The sequence below is a fragment of the Spermophilus citellus genome (genome assembly GCF_964194105.1).
Source record: "Spermophilus citellus genome assembly, chromosome: 4".
In the NCBI taxonomy this organism is placed as follows: domain Eukaryota; kingdom Metazoa; phylum Chordata; class Mammalia; order Rodentia; family Sciuridae; genus Spermophilus; species Spermophilus citellus.
Genome location: NC_138185.1, coordinates 108,227,900 through 108,246,747, shown reverse-complemented (window position 1 = coordinate 108,246,747; position 18,848 = coordinate 108,227,900). Strand labels below are relative to the sequence as shown.

General features: G+C 38.9%; 1 protein-coding gene across 4 annotated transcripts in view; it reads right to left on the bottom strand.

Moving 5' to 3' along the window:
- Positions 1–18,848, bottom strand: part of NPTN (neuroplastin) — an 87,512-nt gene that overhangs the window by 43,647 nt on the left and 25,017 nt on the right. For 3 of the 4 annotated variants that reach the window (XM_081291638.1, XM_081291637.1, XM_081291636.1), the window contains exons 2-3: positions 8,838–9,185; positions 3,791–3,962 (exon numbers count right to left, since the gene is read on the bottom strand). In XM_081291638.1, coding sequence (XP_081147764.1) covers positions 3,791–3,962; positions 8,838–9,185 — 520 coding nt within the window. The remainder of the gene's footprint in view (positions 1–3,790; positions 3,963–8,837; positions 9,186–18,848) is intronic. The other variant, XM_081291639.1, reaches the window with a different exon arrangement.

Genomic DNA, 18,848 nt, shown 5'->3' with positions numbered 1-18,848 from the left:
CAACAAAGAATTAGCCACAGAAATGTAGTTTTAAAGAAGGCCCTGCATGATCTGGTTCCTGCCTACCACCCTAGCCTCCCTCATCTCATGCCAATTTCCAGCCGTGCTAGGTTTTTGTGTTTTTTTCCCAAAGTGCCAAGCTTATTCCTACCTCAAAACCTTCATACAAGATGTTATTTTACATGAAATATTCTTCCCATTACTCTTAGCCTACCCAACTCCTTTTCCATTAGGTCTGGGTTTACATGTCACTTCCTCCCAGTCCAAATGTAAATTTCATCCTCCTCCTTGACATTCTCTCTCATACTATCCCCTATGATTCTTCACAGCACTTATTACCATGTGTAATTAATTATGTATTTATGCAATAGTCTGATTAATATCTGATTTCCTAACAGATCAAGTTCTATGTAGGTAGACACTGTTTAATTAGAACACAGTTCTATACCCAGCACCTTACTTGGTGCTAGAGTACAGTAGAGGAATGAATGAATGACTAAATGACAGGAATAACTGTTAAGAAGCATGTGTGGCCAGAATAGCATGTCCTTCTTCTCAATCTTACAGGTGAGCCCAAATAAGTTTTCTTGCCCCTGAGAGCCAACTCCATTCCACTTCAGTAGACTCTGGTCTACATATACATATACCAAACACATGTAGAAAGGGTGGTTAGCAATAACAGAAAACAGAATCAATAATCTCCAGATCATAGGATACTTACATAAGACTGAACTCCTGTTCTTTTGCTCAGTCATTAAAATATGATACTTGTGATGATCAAATCTCCACTGCACTAATTAATGTCTAATAGAAACTCCCAATCTTGTCTACTGACTGGCCCAAAAGCATCTACTCATCTCAACATGCGAGGACCTGGGTTCAATTCTCAGTACCACATAAAAATAAATAAATAAAATGAAGGTATTGTGTCCAATACAACTAAAAAAAAAAATGAATGTTTAAAAAAAATGAGAGAGATTATAGATTGAGGAGATGCATAGCTCATCCCCAGGACTGTCTATAAATATCCACAGCAGGAGACCATTCTAAGAGGAGTAGTCAAAATGTCTTCCAAATTGACACAAATGCATTGTTTTAAATCTATATGTTCCCAGTAAGAAGAGACACACAATTAAGCTCCTCTTAATAAGTACTCCAGAATTTGAAGGAGAAAGAGTAGCTGTATTTTCAGGGCTCAGACAAACTCTAAGTTCCTTTAGAAATACTTGGGAATAAGACTCCCAAACTTGAGGCCATGTCTAGGGCACAAAATCTCCCTACACCATTCCCCGGTGGACTCACTATTGGGAGGAAATTGAAACCAACAGAGGGTTGGGGATGTAGCTCAGTGATAGATAACTTGCCTAATACTCACAGGGTCTTGGGTTCAATCTCTACCACCAAAAAAAAAAATAAAAAATTAAAGAAAGAGAAGAAGAAAAATTGAAGATGACAGAGAGTCAAAGAGAAAATATTTCCTATAAGGTAGGCAGAAGCAGGCTTCTCAAATTGGCTCCATGGCTAACTTATTGAATAGCCAAGTTGTTACTCCAAAAAAATGCAGAATCCCTGGAAAACTCTGGTGATGCAAAACATCCCTGAAGAGCTTCAGATAAGTCAAGAGAAAAATAGGGGAAGAGGCACTTTATAATCAGGTCAAAATCTCCATAACATTAACAGCTCAAAGCTTTGTGGACAACTGCACAAAATCCAAGAGAAGTATGACTGGATGTCTGCCACCTTGAAAGAGATATTATAAAAAACAGATCTGTAAAACTAATGGACAGACCATGAATAAATGCCTTCCATTCCACTCAACATCGTAAACTGATTTAACCCTTTCCAAGCTATCAAGGATATAGCCAAGGCTCTATTTCCAGTATGTTATCAGAAGAAACTACAGTGGAAAAAGGTTAACCAATATACCACTAAATAGTATGGAATAGCGGGGAGAAATTTTTCAAAAAATAATTCTAGAAAGTCTGAAGACTTGGAACATTGCTTTGGTTCTAAAACTTATTAAATATATTATTTGGCCTAAAAGCAGGCAAGAATTATTCTTTTGAGTCTTAGTTTCCTCACCTGAACAAAAGGAAGAGGATCTACAAATTCATGTGGATTAAATAAGGGGTTGACAAGATCTCAATGCTGCAAAATACTGGAGAATGTCCTTGCTACTACTGCGCACACAGGCTTTCCCAGCCTCACTCCAGTGTTTATTCCTTATACTTTTATCAACCTGCCAAGCAGGTTTAGCTGATCCTTTTCCAGATCAATTTCCAAACAGAAACATACTTAAGAAAGCTAAGGTGCTATGCATTCTAAATTATCCAAAAAGCACACCAAATCTTTGGTTGCCAGATAACTCAGACCACCAAGTATGGTCCTTTTTTCAGAGGATATTCCCAGGCCACCATCCTTACTATAGTTTACCAAAAGGCCCTGTATCTGCTGTTTCTGACCAGGTGATGGTGATATTAAACACTCTTTTTTTTTTTTTTTTTAAAGAGAGAGTGAGGGGGGGAGAGAGAGAGAGAGAACTTTAATATTTATTTTTTAGTTTTCGGCGGACACATCATCTTTGTTTGTATGTGATGCTGAGGATCGAACCCGGGCCGCACGCGTGCCAGGCGAGCGCGCTACCGCTTGAGCCACATCCCCAGCCCCAATATTAAACACTCTTAAAAAGTGATTCATGGGGCTGGGGTTGTGGCTCAGTGGTAGAGCACTTGCCTGGTTTCCATCCTCAGCACTGCATATAAATACATAAATAAAAATTAAAAGATCCATTTACAACTAAAAAAATTTTTTTTAAAAAAGGTAATCCATTAGGGTACCTATCCAGTAGAATAATCACTTGGAGAGACTCTTACTTTAATAAGAGGCTCAAAGCTGATTTTGATCTGATCCCTCAAATCACTGGATTATGTTGAGAGACCTGAATTTTAACCGTGACTCTACTGCTGACTATGTCTTGCCCTCAATTTCTCTTTTATCAGAGTAAGGGGAAATCTATGGCTCTCAAACCTGGGTACTTAGTAGAATCATTTGGAAATCTTTACTAAAGATTCTTGAACCTCACATCAGATATACTGGACTAGACTATCCAGGACAGGAACAAATATATCTCATATCATAGTTCATAGTTTAGTAAATACTTAAATTCACTGAAATAAAAGTTCACTTCCCAGTACCTTCCCTCCCTTTTCTTTTCTTCTTTGCTCCCACAATTCTACTACCCTAATCTACTGATCTCCCTTCTATTATTATTATTATTAGTGCTATGATTTTTATTTTAATTAGTGCATTATAATTATATATAAGTGGAATTTGATATGGCACATCTGTACATGGACATAGCATTTATTTGGTAAATTATATGCATGTATGAATATAGCATAATGAATCCCATTATTATGTGCAATTATAATGCACCAATTTAAAAAGAGAAAAGAAGTGAAAGGAAAAAGTTTACATTGCATTTGTTAAATAATGGCCTCAGACTAATCTTTTTAACATCTATATGTAAACTCCTAATAAGGCTTGAACAGCATTAGTGAGAAAGGCCTGTAGAGAAACAAGTCGAAACGTGTCAATAAATAGGTAACAGTTTAAGAAACATTTCAATTCACTGTGAGAAAACAGTTCCCAACGCACCTTTTAAACATCATTCTCAGATTCGTCATTTCAACATGTGTATGTAAAGTCTTAATGATTATGACTTACAAAAAGTCAAGTAAGCTCACCCACACTCCCACCCATATTCCTAAGAGGTGCTAGCCCCTCTCACCTGTATTCCATGTTGCTGGCATTCTTACGAGTGGCAGTCAATTCTACCCCATTTCTTGTCCAGTAGCTGTATGTAAGTGTGTGAGAGCTGGAGGTGAGGTTACACTGCAAGGTGACAGGGAGGGCAGGGCTGTCTCGAATAATGACTTCTTCACTGGTGACAATTCTTGGCTCTGCAATTAGAGTGTACAATGATAGGGGGCCAGAGCCTTCCATTGTCTGTAACCCTGGCCTTAGAGTTGGGTGGGATAGGAAGGGGAAATTAGAAGAAAAGGGAGGGCAGACAGGACCACATGAGGACTTTCACTTTATCACTTTGGAGGAAGTCAAAAAAGGAAAAACAATGATTATAAGCAAATGACCACTAGTGCAGACAAAGCCTGAAGACCAGTTGGCCTAGACGTGAAAGAATGGGAATATTACAGGTATATGTACTGGCAACAATTTTTGAATACCACCTTTTTCTGATATAAGAATCATCGACCAATTCAGCTTCAACTAGAAAACCAGGCTTTACTTTGCAGTTCTAAAAACAAAGGCAATATCATTTCTATAACTAATAAATTCTCTATGAGAATCATTGGAGTCTACACCTATTGGAACAGTAATAAGTGTAATTAAATAATACATGTATGGCTTTCCCCACATTTAAATCTGTTAAACCTGTGGCAAACCATTCATGGCCATTATTTATGCAAAAAAAGTGTATATCCTAAAAGCAAACTTCCCACTGGAAGTCTCTTGAATTTTCTGAATTTTAAGGAGGGAAAATTCTTAAAGAACTATCAGTTCTTCTTCTCTTCAGCCCATATTTATTCCCAAAACATTTTTTTTCCACAATTGCACTTTAAAACATTCAATTTCAAAATAATACACTATAGTGCAATGTCTTGGAATTATGAGCTACAAGAATTTTAGAGCTGCAAGGCCCTAAGAGTTTACTAAATACCTCTTTTCAAGAGCTAGGAAGGTGAAATGACAAGACTGTAATCATTGTTAGTGGCAAAAATGGACCTAGAAAACACATCTGATTGAATTCTCTATCCCTTACCCCCACCCCCCAAAACACACACCTCACCCAAACTTCCAACCTAAGGCAAGTTATGTAACTTTACTTTCTAGTTCTATCCTGGGCTTAGATAAACTGGGATCACCAGTTTACCTACAAAAATAACCTATATATTAGTCAAATATAACACGGCAGAAAAACTTTAAGTCACACTATCATTCCTAGAAGGCTTATCTTTAAAGCATTTTGAAATCTTCGTTGCTATATTAAAGTCTGGAGGTTTCTAGGTTATCCTATCTTTTGTTGCTATTATTATTAGTCTTTAATCTTTTCCTAGGCTATTATTTTTCTATTTTTGGTCAAACATTTTCAGGTGAGGTCTACACTAACCATCTTTTCTCATCACATTAAGGGGTATTTATTTGTGCGCCCCCCAGTTCTTTCTCAGAAACCCATGATTGACTTCCCATTACCCTGTATCTGACTACTTCCTGCCTATAGCAGCTTCCTGTCCCAAGCATTTTCTCTTCGCCATTTTATGTAATATAGTTCTGATTATGAAGAACAGAATCATCTTCCTCTACTGGAACCATTCTGTTGTTGTTGAGGGAGGGGAAGAGGATGGAACAGTCATGGGATACTTGGAAAACATAATGCCTTAAGATCTCCTAACCAATTTAACATTTCTGACTACAAAGTTCATATTGTCAAACAAACTTGTGATAAAGCAAATCCGTAAGTTTTTCAATTAACAAAGTGGTTCTAATTAATTTCCAATTCTAGCAAAAGGATAGTGGTTATCTTCCATTCAGCACTGGTTCTTATCAGTAACACCAAACAGGGTCTCTATGTACAGATAATGGAGGCATAGCAGCCACTAAGACAAAAGCAGATGCATGTGAACATGTTAGCGCAGTGGTGTCCCCATGGTTTCCAAGACACACTGGACAGAAGCCAAATCCCTGGGCTTTAAGAAGTAGAGCTGAATGGCTGCAAACCCTGCAATGAAAGGCGCACACACACCATCAGCAGAAAGCATCACAATTCCAAGAAAAATCAAAACCAAGCAAAAACAAAAGAGAAAAAAGAACCAGTACTCCACAGAAGAGAAATTAAAAAATATCAAGGCAACATTAAAATCCAAACACACTTTCAGGTTTTTACTAAATTTTTATTATCCGATTTCATTTTCCGCCCCGCTTGGGACTCTCCTTTGGTTTCTTCTTCTCAGATTGCACTGAGAAAGGCTGAACTCTGAGAATGAGGCCAAGAGTTTCCAGATGTTTAAATACAAGGAGGCCAAAATAAATGCTATTCTTACCTGTAGCGATGCAAATGACCATTGCAGCTCAGGGAGATTAAGAAGTTGATGAAAGTAATCTGGTAGACATTCTGCCAAGAATTCTTGGAAGGCAAAGGAAAGCACTTTTCCCCTTAATGTTAAAAGATCCATGAGAGAGTCAGTTGGGAGCAAGTGGATAATTTAAATAGGCTTAAATATGATTCTGCAGCATAGGAGGGTTGTGGGGTAGGTAGCCTGCCTCCTATGTATTGCTGTATATGGAAACCAGTGCTTGACCAATCCTTGGCCATGGCGCCATATCTGCATTCTGCACCCAGATGAAGGTGGGACTTTTATTTCTGTGGCCAAGTCCAAAGTTCGAGAGAGATGAACATTTAGGAGAAGTTCAAACATTTTTATCTGCCACTGACTTTTATTTAGAAGCATCAGGTAGGAGACCCTTATCCTAGTCATCATGTATAAAGAAAATGCTATGGCCACAGAGACACCCTAAAAACAGGGCACATTTCTCTTCCTGCATTACATCATTCAAAGAACTTTGGGAAAAGTATTGCCAGGGGGTTATTCTTAGAAGACTTCAACCTCCCCAGAGAGGCAATTTCTTCTTGGATGCCTAAGATAAAACAATTACAGTTGAATTTAGGGTGTTCATGAAAGAAAAAAAAGGGGGGGGTAGGGAGCAACAAACAGTTAACTTGGGTTAAGTGACTGATTGGGAAGTCTAGAGTAAGAATGACTGGCCAGGATTTGGTTAACTACATACAAACACTCTTAAGGTAGGAAGCTTATTTCTAAGTAAATGGGAGAATGCTGTGTACTTCTGGGATTTATGGGTAGGCACCTCATCTTTTTCTAGCCCCCAGGCCTAGCCTTTCTAGCTATGAGCCAGGCTCTTGGAAGAATAACTACCAAATGCCCAGTCCTGTCCATGCCTAAACTTCTGCAGACTTTTGTGGCCATATGAGAAATTCTGATGTTATAAGGAAAGGAGCAAGGGGGCAGGAGAAGGAGGCGTGCAAGGGAAAAAATTGTTAAAAAGAAAAGAAAAGAAAAGAAAAATTGCTGGGTTAATGTTCCCCATTTCACATAGACAAGGTTTTCTTTTCCCTCTTTACAGAGCAGGTTCTCCGATTCAACAGTGCCAACTGCAGCAGCCTATCCTCTCTCTCCTCTAAGGCCTATCCCAACCCCCACAGAAATCTTCCCCAAATAGCTACAAAGAACAGACATTAATGTGCTATTTTCCATATGCAGATTCAGAGCCCATGTCACATTACCTCCCGTGTTATTACCAAATTCCTCATAAAATAGTACTTTATTACTTTTACTCTATCAGTCAGGTCTTTAAGCTAGAAGTGGCTATAGGTCTCTCACTGAGCCCTTGAAGATAATGTGATAAATCCACATTCTTCTTCTATCAAATAGAGAATGTAACCTCAATTATAACTAGGTCTAAGATGGGGCTGAAACACTTCCTGGTCAAGAGCATTAGTTCTATGGTGCCTCTTCCTCCTTCCTGTCATACAAAGCAAAAGTCACTATCTAGAAAAAAGAAGTGAGCACAAAAGCTGCTATGTCAGATGTCTCACTTGTGCCCACTATAATAGATGAAGGGGAGAATTCTGACCCCTATACTCAGCTTACTCCATCACTCTGAGAAATAGTGTTGTATTTAAGACATATCTTTCTTTAAGACATAAAGAGAAGGCCATTGTGAATGGCTTCCAAACTACTTCAGAGGCTGCCATCCTCTGGTATGAGGAACACTGTGCCAACAGTCATCAAAGTCAAACTATCTGTAAATAGAAATCAGATGCAACTGGACTTTTGAGACATGGTGATGGGGCTTTAAAAAAATATTTTGCAGCTTTGTATCACCTAGCTCCTAATGGCAGGCAAGACATGGAAGTAATCTTGGGCTGCTGCTTAAAAACAAACAAAAAACAGGGAAATGAATGTATAGGCCCAGTGAGGGATGTACTGCTGCAGTGGAGGGTTGCTGTCAGAGAAGAACATGCCACTGTTTTAGAAAAGAAAAAGAGCTAAAACTATGGAAATATCCAAGCTTATGTGCCATCCAACAATCAAAACACATCACCACACTGCACCCATGGCAACATTCCCATCACAGAACAGGATGACACTAAGTTACAGTGAGGGAAGAGGCTGGGCAGACACAAACTTAAAACCATAGAGGTGAAGGCAGCTACTCAGAGAGCTTCAAACAGATGAACAGAAGAAATAAAAAGTAGTTAGACTGGGGAGAGAAACAAAAATAGAAAGGCACCAGAGGAGAAACCAGCAAAAGGATAGCAGGAAACCTACTACAAAATTAAAGGGAAGGGAAAAAAACAATTTCAACACTACCCTTGTTTGACTGCCTGGTTTTATATTTGATTTTTTTTTTTTAACTTCCCCAGTTCTCCCTTCCCACCTCTCCCCAACACGGATGATTTTGGACAGTCATGGATTTCCTCAAGTTCTTTGTTCCTGAAGAGAAAGACACAGAGAAGGGTGGGGAAATAAGGGAGGCAGAGAGGACGGCAAAGAAGAAAAAAAAAAGTTGCCACAGATGTTTTCATACACTACAACCAGAAGGGTCGTGGGTTTGAAAAAACGAAGACAAGGGGTGGGGTGAGCGATCATACTGGGGAAGAGGAAAAGGTAGCAGAAGGGAAGGGTCATCGGGCCACCTCTAATGACTACAGTACTACTACTGTAGGGTGCTGGACTCACTCTGAAGGACGCTTATGGTGGCCTGGGCTCGAATCCATGTTATGGAGGGGTTTTGCCTCAAGTCATTCCTCTTGGGGTCGTTGCTGGCCCTGCACTCGTAAGTCCCAGAGTCCTCCAAGGTGAGCCGGGTTATTCTCAGCACACTCACGCCGTTTGACCCGTAGGCGGTGTTTACGGTGACACGGCGCTTCCGAGCACCGTCCCACAGCTGTCTGAAAGACTCTGCCCGGTTGACTTCTGCGTACCACCACTGGATCTCTGGCGTGGGACTCCCGACCACGTCACAGTACAGCTCAAAGGCGTCCCCCGTGAGCTTAGTTTCTGACATGGGCGACTTGACAAACCCAGCTAGAGGGAGGGGGAGCAGGAATGCAGTGACAGGCCAACCAGAAAAAAAAAAGAATCAACAGGTGTTAATAGTAATTTAAAGAAAAGAAAAAAGCAAATGAGTTGCAAAGAACAAAAAAGGATTCATTTTTAAACTATAAAGAGACAGTAATAGCAATTCATACAAGCTTTTAGAAGAAAAACCACCCTGGGAAGCTTATGAAGCAAAGGCAGGCCAACTGCAAGCTGGGGCAGCCCAGGTGCTGGCCAGGCAGAAGCAAGCCCACTGGAAAGCATTTTAGCAATGGGCCCAGCTGGTAGGAATGAGAAAGCCTCAGGTTTTGGGAAAGAGCCTCTTTCCTTAGAGCATAAACCATTACCTTTTCAAACTCAAGCAAGTGATGAAAGATAACCAGAAGTGGCAGTAGGTTTATATGCCAAGTCAGGATCTCTCTTGGATGTGTAAGCATTTCATTTGAGATGCAATGTCTTTAGTAAGCCTCAACAAGAAGTATTATCTGACCTACTGGTATCTTCTCTTGGGACTCAAGAGTCCCAAATTTTGGCTGAAAGGTAGCACATTTCTCTCATGCAGGATTCTACCATGAGTTTAGATTTGATTTTCCCCACCTCCTATTCTTTCAGAGGCCTATGACAAAAACAAAAACAAACAAAAAAAAAAAAAAAAACGCAGTTTTCTATAACCAGGCAGCTTCTACTTGAATGCAGATCCTCAGGCACAGAACTGGACAATGTACACTTCACAGCAGACTGAGAATTACTATTGGGGTCAGCTCAGGAGTTGACCCAGCAGTTAACAGCAACCCAATTCATTGCTAGTGAATATAGGGAATATGCCCTCCATAATTCCATACAATTAGAAATATCTCCTGAAAATGCCATGCTTTCTTACAGGCTCTCTCTACCTAGTCTAGTTGCCTGACTTCTAGAAGCAGCTTAAAAAGATGAGGTATGTACAGTGAAGAATTAAAACTAAATTCTAAGGAGAAGGCCAGGTCTCGGCCAACACTGTCAGGCACAGCCCAGGAAATAAAGTTGATGCCTATTTCCACTTGCCCATAATTTGTTTGAGGTTATACTTCCATAAGACAAAGTGGCAATGGCAGAGAGTAAAATCATCATTGTCTTCTTCATTCAGGCTCATTCGAAAAACTTGGAAGTTAGGCCCACAGGAAAAGAAATCATAGTATAAGCATACTTTCTCTCACTCATTCACTCCACCTAGGGTTCATGCAGCATTTCTGCCAATTCAGGTAGTGTCCTAAGATAAGGGCAAGAAGCTAAAAGAGGGCATCTTAAGTGGCTTGGCAACTTCCTTTTGGAGTTGTGGCTCATGAGCTAAGAAAGTTCCCCTGAAGTGAGCAGAGTGGGGTCAGGAGCTACCAATAGTAGACTAAGAATATTCTGGAGAGAAAGAATAAAGTAGAACAGTGTTCCTACAGTCCAGAAGCCAAGAATGTAATGGGGCTAACTGAAAATGGAGGTTGCTAAGTGGGAACATTTGTTTATATCCAAAGTAATATTTACCTTCGTAGATAAACCCCACCCCATGGATCTAAGAATGCTAAGGGAAGTGCTATACTTAACTCAAGTAGAGGTCAAGACCTCAAGACCTCCAAATTCATACTAGTCTTCCAATTACTGAAATAGAATCTGGAGATCACAGAAATATACTAATTAATTAGACTAAATGTTCTGCCTTGAATATGTTACTCTAAACTACCTCCTTCAGATTCACATTTGTTCCTTGTAATAAACAGAGACCCCAAATAGATAAACAGATGTCATTCTCAGACACAAAATTTTTAGAATTGCAGAAAGGAACCTCCAAAGCCCTATATGAAGAACAGAGCTCACTGGCAGATAAAGGAACTGGCAAAACAAGGAACCTTGTTCTGTCTCAAACTACCCCCTGCCCATCTGGAAAGACAATGCCAACAAATATACAGTCAAGGCAAAAGAAGCTGGTTTCATTCAATTTATTACTTTTAACAGAGAAAACTGAGTATTAATAAATCCCTGGAATACAGTAAAGAGTATTACTCTGCTTTAATCCTACTCTTGACCATTAAGTAGCAATGATCACAAATTGTCTTTTCACATTCTTTGTGAACCTCAGGAGTTTGTATCCTCTCAAATGCTGTAATTATGCAGATTATGCACTGGAAATCTGTTAGTGGATTTGTTTTGCATATTTTTCCTTCTTCTGAATTGCACTTCAAAGCAGGCTTACACTTAAAAACTGCTTATCAAACTGTTGATCATGCTAATATAAAAGAAACGTTCAGAATCACCATGAACCCATCCAATTCCAGTGTAACCCCAAATCCAAATATCACACAATTCAAAGGCAGCTGAGAAACAGTCTGAATGTGATTCCCACTACACCAAACTAAGCAAGTCACTCAGCCTAACCATGCCATCCCCAAGAAGACATCCTATTAAGGAGGAAGAAATGTTAATTTGATGCAGTTCTATTTTATATCTATTATCAAAACAAATAGGACTAGGTCAAAACTGTTGTTTGAACTGGTAAATTATATGATGTATATTTAAACAAATTTGGTTAAGAATGACATTTAAAATCCCTTAAAATACTGACAATGAACATCTTTCTATGCTCTTTTCAAAGATCATTATAAGGGATGGGGGTTGTGGCTCAGTGGTAGAACACTTGCCTGGCACATGTGAGGCACTGGGTTCAGTCCTTAACACACCTAAAAATAAATAAAATAAAGGTACTGTGTCCATCTACAACTAAAAATATTTTTAAACAGCCATTATTATTAGGCTTATACAAAGAGGTAACATTTTCTAAGTATATATTTTGGGCAATGTGCTAAACACTTTGCATTCATTATCCTCACAACTGCTTTATAGATATGTACACTTTTATCCCCTTAAATATGCGGAGACTAAGGTCCAAAAAGTTAAATATTTTGCCCATTCACAAGCTAATAATAATAGGAGTTTGCCTGGAATCCAGATGTGTCCAAAGCCAAAGCACAGTTATCAACAATTTCCCCAAATGCAATCAACATGTCTTGCAAGACAGGAAAAACTTCATTAGTTATTAAAAGATAAAGATAAGCCGGGCACAGTAGCACATGCCTGTAACCCCAGTGGCTCAGGAGGCTGAGGAAGAAGGATCACAAGTTCAAAGCCAGCTTCAGCAACTTAGCAAGGCTCTAAGCAACTCAGGGAGACCCTATCTCTAAATAAAATATAAAAAAGAGCTAGGGATATGGGTCAGTGGTTAGGCACCCCAGGTTCAATCCCTGCCCGCCCCTCCAAAAAAGATACACTTTGTCGCCATTTAAATAAATAAATTATTCCTAGCCACAAAAACTAGGGACCCTCCACTGGAACATGCAGCACCCTATGACCAGTAACTCCTTAAAATTACTCTCTATCTCACTAAAGGATGCAGGAAGAGGTGCACTGAGTCAAAGATTTCCTAAAACAACTGGGGCAGTGGGGGGTAAACAATGAGAAAACAAAGGAAAATATGATTCATTCATTCATTCTGTGTGTGTGTGGTGCTGGGGACTGAAGCCAGGGCCTTGTGCATGCAAGGCAAACACTCTACCAATGAGCTATATCCCCAGCCTGAAAAGATAATTCAAAGGCAAGAAATATCCCTAATTCTGAGGATCCCAATGCCCTGGTTTTGAGAATACTGGCTTCAGAGGAGGAAGGAACTTAAGACATTCGATATGTTTCTGTGAATATTACAATAAAGGGCAGATCTGACTGGTTTTTGTTGTTGTTGTTGTTTTGGTACTGAGGACTGAACCACTGTACTACATTCCTAATCTTTTTTTTTTTTTTTTTCCCCAGACAGGGTATTGCTAAATTGTCTGGTCTGGTCCTGAATTTGTAATCCTCATGCCTCTGCCTCTGGTATCACTGGGAGTACAGGTGTGCACAACCATGCCCAGCCAGATTTTTTTTGACATTTTTATAAAATTTTACATTTTGCAAAGTGTGTGCATATAGACCTCATTTCACTCACACAGTTCTGTAAAGTTCATAGGGCAAATATAGAGGTAGGTTCATGACTTGCCCAAGAACACACAGGTGGCTAATCCTGACTGAAACTGGCACTAGAATGGAAGTCTTCAGCTCGAGTTCTTTCCAATAAACTGCACTACCTCTACACAAACCAACTATGGGATTTCTGGATAGCTGAACACCCATCAAAAATTATAAAAATAAATCTATTTCTCCTCCAAACAGCAAGGAAAGAAGAGTGTAAAAAAAATTCTCTAAAACAGTACAGTGAAATTACAATTAGCAAGGGAAAGTTATTAGCAACCATCCACTTCATTATCTATCCAAAATTAGCTCCAATTCAGGAGAAAAACCAGCTCTCAGAAGCAGTTACACAGTAAGCTACCTTTCTCACTGCCCTTCCTTTCATTACCAAGGGCTTTCAAACAAGTATATACCCTCAGCACAAAAGCACATAAGTGCTTAGAGTTGGAGGCCAGCAGAGAAGCATCTCTTTGATCTCCAGATCAAGGTTCACCCACTATTTTGGCAAAAGCCTAAATTTTAGAATAATCATGTCTACCTCAACTCCACACCCTTCCCAGCTATCACCTCCACCCACAGTCTAAGCTGGGATCAGATCTGAGTTTTAAGAAAATATCACTATCAATGCACTTAGATCCATAATGACAGGGAAACTGAACAGTGGCTACTGGCTTTGGTGGAGGGAGAGATTAGAAGCTGGGGTCAGGGGACAGCAAAGGCAAAGCATTAAAAATGGAGACAGCAAAACCAGGAAAAGTTGAATGTAAAATTGCATAACTAAAGTTGGGGGATGGGAAGCAGAGATGACAGCTGGGGCTAGCAGCCGGAGAAAAGGAGGAGCTATCTGGCAAAAAAAAACCTGATGCATACATATGTGGCAGAGAGTGAGAAGAAAAAGGGAACACAGAAGAGAAAGTTGAGCCCAATCCCAAGAGAACTGCTTTTACATACACTCTAAAGGAAGAAGGGTGTGTGTGTTGGGTGGGGGGGTACACTAGCCTAACCCTATTCAAGGAGGGACCATCAGTAGTTTTTGTAGTCAAAATTCTCATTTACCTCCAGGGCAACCACAGAACAAGTAATAAGTCACTTCCCTCACCTGACTTCTGCCAAGGCCAGGCCTTTAAATCTTGCCTTCTTTTGTCTTTTTTTATCTAATAGCTATTCTCTTCAAGCCCCCTTTACCACTAATTCCTTGTGGGTAGCTCATGCTGTTCCTTCCTTCATGCCTCACAATAAGGAGGAAATGACAGCCAGGGACACAAGAATATTCCCCTCTCTTTTCACCCCCACCCTCAACCCACACACACAAATTCAAATCATCTACCTCAAAAAAAAAAAAAAAAAAAAAAGACTAAGCAAGACCCACTGACATATAAATGTAGTTTTAGGGACTATTTCAAATTTGTCTGAATGACTAATAACAGCTGTAAGGCTGTCACCGACTTTAGCCTCCACAAACTACTATATAGCCTGCCTATCCTTATTAAGAAACAGATCATTTATCCTTATTACCAAAGGCAGATCAGAAGTCCATCTGCACTCATTTTGTGTGTACCAACCAAGGGTTAAAGGCAGGCCTGAAGCCTTGGGAATGAATGGAAATAGGGTAACCTCATTCTCTGTGGCAGGAAGATAATATATGGGTCTGATCTCATGGATTAATCTGATCTCTTGGTAGAGACAGCAGCCATTACAAAGCATTTTCCAAATTCTAACCGCTCCTTTCACAGCTGCCTTAATCAGGCAGATATGATAAAAGTCTGGAAATTAAGATCTTTCCCATCACTAACTTCTAGAAATTTTACTATCCAAAATGACTAAAGGATTGTGATTGGCCTATATTAACCAGATTTCTGCTTTGGAGAAAGGGAAGTCTATTTGGTGCCAAGAAAAACTATATAAGTTAGTGATTAAAAGTAGCAAACTCTAAGGGGCTGGAGATGTAGCTCAGTGGTAGAGCACTTGCCTAGCATGTGTGAGGCCCTGAATTCAATCTCCAGCACCGCAAAAAGAATTTAAAAAGAAAGAAACTGCAGAGCCTAAAAAGGTTGCCTGGGTACACATGAGGCTCTGACACTAATTGTATACCCTTAGGCAAATGACCTAACCTTTAAATTTCACTTCCCAAACCTGTAGAATAGAGCTAATAATAGCAGCTACCTTACAGGGATTATTGTAGGGATTACATAAAATAATACAGCTTCAAACAGTGCCTAGCACTGGCACATAATAAGTGCTCAATAATATTACTTATTACAGGATGTCTCCATAGAAATAAGTGCTAAACAGGCCACTTGCAGCAGCCTTCAGCACTGCTCCACAACAGGTTAGGAAGCAAAGCTTTATATTCAAAATGAATTTAACTTAGAATCCAACTTCTTCAAGAAACAATAGAATTAACATTTACCTTTCAAATAAAATGAGAACCAAAATGGAAATTTAACTGTAAAAGGCAATGAAAAGAAAGAAAATTCTTTATTCCTTCCTAACTTTTGAGCAAACTAGAATGAGGAGAGTGATAATAGACCCAAGGACTTGGCAAACTTCACTGAAGTTATAAACCATTATACTGAGATATTATGAACAATACAGAAAGTCTAAGAATTAAAAAAATGGAAAAAAAAAAAAGAAGAAGAATAAACCTACTGCCAGGAGCATTGGTGCAGGCCTGATTTCCCAGCTTGGGAGGCTGAGGCAGGAGGATCACAAGTTCAAAGCCAGCCTCAGCAAACCCAGGTGTTAAGCAACTCAGTGAGACCCTGTCTCTAAATAAAATACAAAATAGGGCTAGGGATGTGGGTCAGTGGCCGAGTACCCCTGAGTACAATCCCCAGTACCGAGAGAAAGAGAGAGAGAGAGAGAGAGAGAATATAAACCTACCAATTATGTATCAGATTAACAATGATATATATGTAGGAAGATAATGGATATTAGTTAGGTCAAACTGTAAATTCACAAAATTTAAAAGGGCATTAGAGGATTTTGAACCAAGTTAGATTAATTTTAGCCTAAAAAAGAGAGTCACTTTTTGTCCAAGTAGTTCTACAACTTAAATTCTCTTAACTTTGCATAGTTTCAAGTGCCACCTACTATAATTACAGGTAGTTGTGAAAGTCATGTACCATACTTATGTAGATGAGATCTGTAAACTGTAAAGCATTTAACATTCTAAGAAAATGTTAAAATATATGAGAACAGACAAGAGATAAGCATCTGATGTGACTGATTTCCTTCAACAAGGATTTTCATTCAGCTTTGTTGTCAATTTCCACTGACAATCTAAAAGTATAATCTTCTTAGATTCATGGGTCTGAAAAAGTCAATGACCCAAAAAAAAAAAAAAAAAAAAAAACAAGTATGATTAAAAGTCACCGGCTCTTCTCATCCCATAAAAACACATATAGGATTTCAGAGGTGATTCAGATCCTGGGTTTGACACTCCTAAATCTAGATTGCACACTGATGAATAGAGAGTTCGCCTTACATGGAAATGAACCATGATTTATAACATACAGGCTATGTTCTTCAAGTTCTTCAACCTCAGCTTCCTAATTGAAAAATGGGGACAATAATTCCTATTGTAAGGTCATGGTGAGGTTCACAGGAACAATATATATAAAGAGCTTATAACCTATAAAGCTACAAATGCAATAATATTCAAGGGGAATTTTATGCTAACATTCTACTCCGTAACTTAAAGAACAATTTAAGCTAGTCCTGAGTATTCTGTGGAGGTTACATCAAAAGCAGTTGGAAGAAAATGGTAGCAGGGCTCAGAGATTTACCCAGGGGTTGACTACAGGACTGACTTCATCTGAATCTTTCAAATTTTCAAAAGAAGAAAGCATTGAAAACCACCAATTCAAAGAATTTCAATGTTTCAAACAGAAAGTGACATTAAAATAATGTTGCCAGCAATAAGTAAAAATGATTTAAAATAAATTCCAGGGGCTGGGGATGTGGCTCAAGCGGTAGCGCGCTCGCCTGGCATGCGTGCGGCCCGGGTTCGATCCTCAGCACCACATACCAACAAAGATGTTGTGTCCGCCGAGAACTAAAAAATAAATATTAAAAAAAAAATTCTCTCTCTCTCTCTCTCTCTCCTCTCTCTTTAAAAAAAAAAATAAATAAAATAAAATAAAATAAATTCCAGCTTAAACAGAAAATAAAGCTCTTATAAACACAGAATTTGACACCAAACCCAAAATAACAAAATGAAGTGGAAAACTTTTAACAGCAGAGAAGAATTAGCTCAGAGTGAGCCTTTCTTGCATCTCTTCCTGCTTGTCTCATATGTTCCAAACATATTCCATGTTTGCATATTCCTTGTGAGGGCTCTAAGATATCAGGGAGATTGTTATCAGGAAACATACTAGCAAATTCTAGTCACTTAGTCTATGCTTTTATTGTTCTCAGGTAAATGGCTCCATTATCAAAAATATTTCTTAAGACTAACAATATTTCTTCCTCCAGGGGAATTTAATATTGAGCAAAGAAAGTCAGATCCAAAAAAAAAAAAGTGAGGCTAAAAAATAATATCAGGTCCCACTCTGACTTTGACATCAAAATGATCACAACTTCTTAAAAACTAAGGATGGGTCCAAGGGAGTAAACTGCTGTGAAACTAGTTGTTTTATTTTGTTTTTCCATTTTAAGAAACTTAGGGCTAGGTGCAGTCGCACACTCCTGCAAACCTAGAGATTTCAGAACTTAAGACAGGAGGATCACAAGTTTGAGGTCAGCCTGAGCTTAGTGAAACCCTGTCCCAAAATAAAAAAAAAAAATAAGGGATGGGGATGTTAACTGGTGGTAGAGCACCCTTGGGTTCAATCCCCAGTACCTCCCCCAGAAAAGGAATACAAAAACAACTTTCTAATTCCACAAAGTGAGCTCAAGCTTCTGGTACACAAGGGGAAAAACTAGTTTTTTCAATCTGTTTGTATCTCAAAGAGTGCTCTAATGAAAAGTTTGATTCAAGCAGTGAAACCCTCACATATTTAAACAAACATACATAAAAACTCTCTCATTGCAAAAGACTACTAAAAATAGCTATGGACTGGACTGGGGATGTGGCTAAAGCGGTAACGCGCGTGTCTGGCATGCGCGGGGCGCTGGGTTCAATCCTCAGCACCACATAAAAATAAAATAAAGATGTTGTGTCCACTGAAAACTAAAAAATAAATATTAAAAAATTCTCTCTAAAAAATAAATAAATAAATATTAAAAACAATTCTCTCTCTCTTAAAAAAAAAAAAGCTATGGACCAATCTACAACTACAGCCAAAATGGTGCTTTGAGGCCAGAAACAATTTAAAAACAAACAACAACAAAATGAAGTTACAATGCATTTTTAAAATATTTTAATTGTTGATGGACCTTTACTTTATTTATTTATGGTGCTGAGACTCAAACTCAGTGCTAGGCAAGTGCTCCACCACTGAGCCACACCCCAGCCCACAAAGCATTTTAAGATCATGCTGTAGTTAGGATTTATTAAAGGTAAAATGAAAACAATATGTTGGAAAGGTTGAACATTCCAGTTTGACAATGATTCTCTGCTAGATCAAAATTCAACTGAGCTTCTGAACTTTCTGATGTGCCCATGCCCTTGTAAAATTCAGT